This window comes from Salmo salar, chromosome ssa19 (assembly GCF_905237065.1).
Source record: "Salmo salar chromosome ssa19, Ssal_v3.1, whole genome shotgun sequence".
Classification (NCBI taxonomy): Eukaryota; Metazoa; Chordata; class Actinopteri; order Salmoniformes; family Salmonidae; genus Salmo; species Salmo salar.
The window spans coordinates 43905642-43911641 of record NC_059460.1 but is presented as its reverse complement, the minus strand read 5'-3'; the positions used below and the strand labels follow the sequence as shown (position 1 = coordinate 43911641).

The window sequence follows — 6000 nt, the reverse complement described above, 5'->3', positions numbered from 1 at the left end:
GTACCCTGTGTATATAGTCAAGTTATCGTTAGTCTTTGTGTATTTATTATTACTTTAATTATTAGGTGTTATTACTTTTCTATTACGTATGTATTTTATTTATTTCTGCATTGTTGGAAAGGGCCCGTCACTAAGCATTTCCCTGTCATTCTACACCTGCTGTTTACGAAGCATGTGACGAATACATTTGGATTTGATTGATTTGACGTAAGACAGAGCGAGGGAGATGAGGGAGGAGAGAAGAGGGGGCTCGAGCTGAGCTCTCTTATTCCAATCACTCTCCTCGCGCCACACAGAGAACAAGTCAACGGGAATCTTGACATAGGTAGGTTTCATCGCCATACGTTTTTTTAATCTTTAAACTATTGCGTGTGCCTCGCATTAACATGCAGATAAATACATCACATTGCGTTGTGTTGTGCTTTTTCTGTAAGATAAAATGAATAACTTTTAAGTAAGCCTAATATATTAACATATGCTATTCTTCGGTGATATTTTACTGAGTGAAAACAAATATTTGGCTGCAATTAAAACCGTTTGAATGTATTGGTTCTACTCTATTCGAATGTTATTCTAAAACTTTAATGCATTTGTAAAGTTCCAGTTGCAATGGAATGTCTGTACATCGAAAGGGGTTTAAACAAGCGCGTCTTGACTGCATGCAGCCGTTATGACAAGCCCAGAATCCCTGAATGTCAAACATTTCACGAAAAGGATGTGACAAAAATACCGCCGTTCAAGAATAAATGATTGTGGTTTCCATCGCGTGGATAAATTGTTAGCTTTGATTAGACTTCACGCACTCCCCTTGACGTGCGGATAATGGCTTATGAAGCGTTTGGTTTGTTTCCTCTATAGCGCAACTTTCACCACAACAAGAAGATGTGAACACAAGCCCTGCCATGTAAAGACGACTCGACGCAAGGCGCCCCACATAAATCAGTACCTTAGACAGCGACACCCGGCCGTTTTCAGCATCTCCAACCCGGCGGAAAGCACACAGTCCACTGCACTCGACTGTCCTACCAGAGCGCAACCAAGGCATGCAGTTCCGTGAATGACGATTCTCTCTATCAGAGCGCAATGGGTTTCAGAAGCGCTGCTATTAATGATATACTTAACTAATTGCGTCTTCGATACTGATGCTATTCATTCTTCTAGCCAGTATGGTAACAGTATCGATCGTGAGAGGACCAACGCGAGTGGCAGGTGACGAGGGTTGTAGCCTTGTTGGACTGAGAGCCTGAGAGCCCTATCACATTCACTTCACTACCAAGTCAGAGAAGATCACAAGCATCGCGTCGGAAGTGAATTGACAAGTTAGACACACCATGGGGATAAGGCACCTTTTGCTGCTCCTCATATACCTGGATCCCCTGAGCGTTCTCTGCGCCGGGACAGGAGGCAAGAAGATGAAACCGGTGACCAAGCGGACTCCCAAGGCGAAAGACACCAACATCACCGCGGTGATCCCCACCGCTGCGCCGCAGAAGAACACGACCAAGGACTACGATACGTGCACGGGTTACTACGACGTGAGCGGACAATTTGACAGAGAGTTTGCGTGTAACAACACGGTTCACCGCTACTGCTGCGGGTCCTGCTTCCTGCGGTTCTGCTGCCAGGAAAAAGAAAAAAGAGTAGACCAGTCAAGCTGTAAAAACTACAACAAGCCGGACTGGGTGAAAACGCCCCCCCCTTCGCCAGCCTCGACGGGACAGCCTTTTGACCCGAGTATGGACCAGACGAACACTGCGGTTTACATCACCTGTGGGATCATAGCTTTTATTTTAGTGGTGGGAGTTTCGGCTAAAGTTGCCTATGACAAAGCTACAGAGCCTCCTCAGGAAATGAATATCCATAGGTAAGTCAGAATGAATGACTTAATAAATGAATTAATTAATTAATGAACGAATGAATATACATGTCTGCTTGGGTGCAAAGTCCCCTTTTATATGAAACATGATGCAACATGATCTGGTCTTTTATGTCTTGAGAGAAAAATGTCAATGTGGTTGAACATATCATTCTGTATTGAAGTCATGTTCCATGCAGTATAAAATATATTATGGATAATCTGAGTGTGATAATTAACCTGACATATAATATAGTTAATATGGGTCTTATCCACAACCCCCAGCAGTCTAAACCCTTAAACTAAAAGGTCTGACCCTTGAACTAAGAAGACTAGTTGCACCTTGAAAAGAGTTGTTATGACAATTATGGGTCAGAGGTCAGAGTTCATTGGAACATGGTCACATGAGATTGAGTACATATTTCACCTACATTTTATATAATGTACTGTGAGGTGTCACGTGTGTGTTCCTCGTACAGTGGGCTACAGATATAGACTTTTCTATATGAAAAAAACACCTGACTTTTAACCAGGTTGAGCTATGTCCTGCTTTATACAAATCATTTTATCACCCACTACCAGAATGCCATTAAATCTAGTACACTAGGCTAGTTTACAGACACAATAAATTATGTATATCGTTACAAACCAAATAACCCCTATCTGTACTATTTAGAACCATCATTTGTGTGTGTAAACTAGCCTAGTGTACCAGATTTAATAGCATTCTGGCGTTTACTCTCAATTCCGTATAATCCAATGAAATATAATAAAAACAAAATGCATGTACCATTTGGTGCTATTTAGAACCTTTTTTGAAGGTTCTATAAAGAACCCTGCTCATAAGGTTCTAAATGGAACTTGTATGGTGCTATAAAGAACACTTTCCTAAGGTTCTATGAAGAACGATTAGTTCTATATAGCACCAAAAAAGGGTTCCGCTATGGTTATAACCCTTTTTGGGGCTATATAGAATGCTTTTTTATGGTTCTTTATAGAACCTTCATGGAAGAATGGTTCTCAATCTGAAAGGTTCTTTGTAGATGAATACGCAGAACCATAATTTGAAAAAAAAATTGTTGAGCCATAATACACTGTTAAACTTCCATAGGTGTTACTGTGTTAATTAACAATTTAAGTGATCTACCTCTGGAACAGCTGGGGGTCCCTGAGAAAATAAATACTGAGTGATTTATTCAACCATTCTCAAATGAGTGAAATATCATTGCCAAATGTAGTCATGTAAAACTCAAGACAACTATTTGTTTATATTAACTGGAATGACACTCTCACTCACGGTAGCACAAAAAAAAGCTATGCACAAACCACACCCCAAAATATTCTAATGAGCCTCCTCCCCTACATTTTAATTATCACTAAAAGAGCAAAGAACCCTTTTGTGAAATGTAAAGAACCATTGAAGGGCTCAAAAGGTTCTTTGAGTCATTATGATTCCACATAGAACCATTAGCCTTCCCAAAGAACCCTTGAGGAACCCTTATTTTATTTGTTTGTACACATGAAAGACCAAAGTAATTGCAGAGGTGTTCAAAGGGAAATATTTACATGATTTGGGAAAGCTTGCATATCAGTTGTGTGGTGAAGGACAGATCCTACTGATGTATATTTTATGTCTTTTTTTTGTTGTTGTATGTTTCACTGCAGGTGTTGTGACAAATCTAGTTTCTGCATCATAACATCAAGCCGATGTAATGCTATGGAGAGCACTGACATCATCCCTTCAAATGCAAATAGATAAATCCAGACGCACAACAATGTCTATAGACATTTCCCTCGTAAAATACTCATACAATGTCAAGGCCTTTGCTATGTCAAAACAAACAATATTGTCATAGACCATAAAATAGAAAACAAAATCTCTAATCCAACCCCTCTCACCCTGACCTAACTCTACTCCCATAGCACCTATCATACCAACACGTTCTCTGTGGTGGTGGTGGTGTGCATTCTCAGACTGCAGTGGTGAACTGACATGGGTTAAACAGGGCTATGTTGGAGTCTTCCACAAAGTAGCGGTCTGCAGTTATGTGTTTTCTCAGCTGTTTCCCGTCTCCCTCTGGGGCTTTGCAACCTTACGTTTAACCACAGACTAGTGGACAACACATGATGCTGGAGAGCACACATCAATGAGTAACCGCTGATACACATTGTAGTCTCCCGCTATGAAGCATGGTCCTTTTATATATGCGTGGAGCAACACTGGAGTAATCTAGAGACATTCAATAATGTGTCACGCACAGGCGGACGGTGGCACCTTAATTGGGGAGGACGGGCTCATAGTAACGGCTGGAACGGTATCAACGGAATGGTATCAAATACATGGTTTCCATGCGTTTAATACCATTCCATCCACTCCATTATTATGAGCCGTTCTCCCCTCAGCAGCCTCCTGTTGTATAACATTAAGGTTAAAGTATCATTGTAGTTGCCTGACACGTCTGCACCACAGCAAATCCAATGATAAATACATAACTGCAAAACTCAGATATGAAATAAATAAAACAGGGACAATATTTATAGAACAGAAAAGGTTACGCTGTACATATATTTGTCATGCACAAGGCTTTGAGCAATTGCAGCAATGCAAACATAATTTGATTTCCTCCTCTTCAAAAAGCTCAGCCAGAAAAAAAAAAATATTTGTGTTATTTTCTGTCATGATGCTGTTGAGTTTTTCCGTTCCCTCTCTCCCCTCTCCTTCTCACCCTCGAGGGTGCCATACCTCCGTATGCACCTGGTGTCGGCCTGAAAAACACTCTAATTCAACCCAATTATAACGGCTTCTCATAAACACAACTATGCTTCTGTTTCTGTTGTTAGTATATTTGTTATCTTCACTGTTTTGCTAATAGAGTGGATGTCCACGCCCCCGCGGACATCTAATTAGCATAATACAAAACCCCATAGAATCTGTTCGTTTAAGTGAGATGTATCTAGCTTGGACTTGCGTCACCATCCACAGCATCTGCCGATGCCGGTCTTCCGCATCTGCGGTGAAAGGTGGCAGAGCTACAGTGGTATTTGTCAGACCAGGAGACATGCCGAAAATGTTGTGCCAAAAAAGAGGTTAAATATGGGTAAAATAAATATAAAAACAATCTGCTTATCTATCTTATATCTCTCAGATATAAGACAGACACTTTGAAACTTATTTCCTTTCGATTTATTTTTGGACTGTCTGTTTTGCCATATATGAATATGTTATTCAATGTGTTTCTATGGGGTAATAGCAGTAATACCAAATTCAATATTTCATCAAATATTTTTTTTTTTCAAAAAGAAATTATACTCACAGGGTTCCTAAAATTCCAAATCAAATAGCTAAATGATCCTTCTTATGACCTTCTTAAATGTTAGTACAGTAGAAACCCATCCCCGGGCCCTTATACCTTAGGGGGTTAATAACGGTTCTCTATCACAATTCAGTGCCAAGAAAAAATGTACTCTCACTCACCTTGGAGTGTAATGCAAATGCTTGGAGAAGTGAGCTAAATAGACGTATCAGTGACTTTTGGTGCACAAACTTTTATCAAAATCTGCCATTTTTTTCTCTGTATCCACAGGGCCCTTGCAGACATCCTGAGGCAACAGGGGCCAATTCCCATATCTCAATATGACTGTGAGAACTTTTCAGCCATGAACGGCTCTCCCAAAGACAACACTCCTCAACAAACCTCCTCCAAGAACCACTACACCCCTGTCCACCAGTCCAAGTCCAACCATGGTACGTGACCTTTATAGTATGATACATATATTCTACTGTTTTCGGTACATATCTTCAAAGACAAATTGGTGAAGAATTATGGGCATCCTGGGTGAAGTGTGTGAATGTGTTGGTGCATAATCATTATGTTTCCAGTAGCGCTGCGTGGGTACAATCAATGGGAAAGCCAAGCCAGAAATGTTTTTGCCATATTGCAATCTATGTGTTGTGATAATTGCGTTGTTCGCTCTATCACCTATTAGTTCATATGCCTTGCCACCGTGATATATAGGGCCAAGGCCTAGAGAAAAAGAAGACATAGTGGCAAATAAATTCAACCACACATTTGTTTCAACACAAAACCAGAGAGCAACATCTGTCTCCTAAAGTTCACAAAGCATATTGCATATTACAAACAGTT

At 40.4% G+C, this 6000-nt stretch overlaps 1 protein-coding gene across 5 annotated transcripts in view; it reads left to right on the top strand.

Moving 5' to 3' along the window:
• The first annotated feature begins 202 nt into the window (after nucleotides 1–202).
• Nucleotides 203–6000, top strand: part of LOC106578860 (protein shisa-6) — a 133716-nt gene continuing 127918 nt past the window's right edge. For all 5 annotated transcript variants that reach the window (XM_014158094.2, XM_014158093.2, XM_014158090.2 and 2 more), the window contains exons 1-3: nucleotides 203–325; nucleotides 859–1864; nucleotides 5440–5600. In XM_014158094.2, the coding sequence (XP_014013569.1) occupies nucleotides 1332–1864; nucleotides 5440–5600 (694 nt within the window). In that variant the 5' untranslated portion in view covers nucleotides 203–325; nucleotides 859–1331. The remainder of the gene's footprint in view (nucleotides 326–858; nucleotides 1865–5439; nucleotides 5601–6000) is intronic.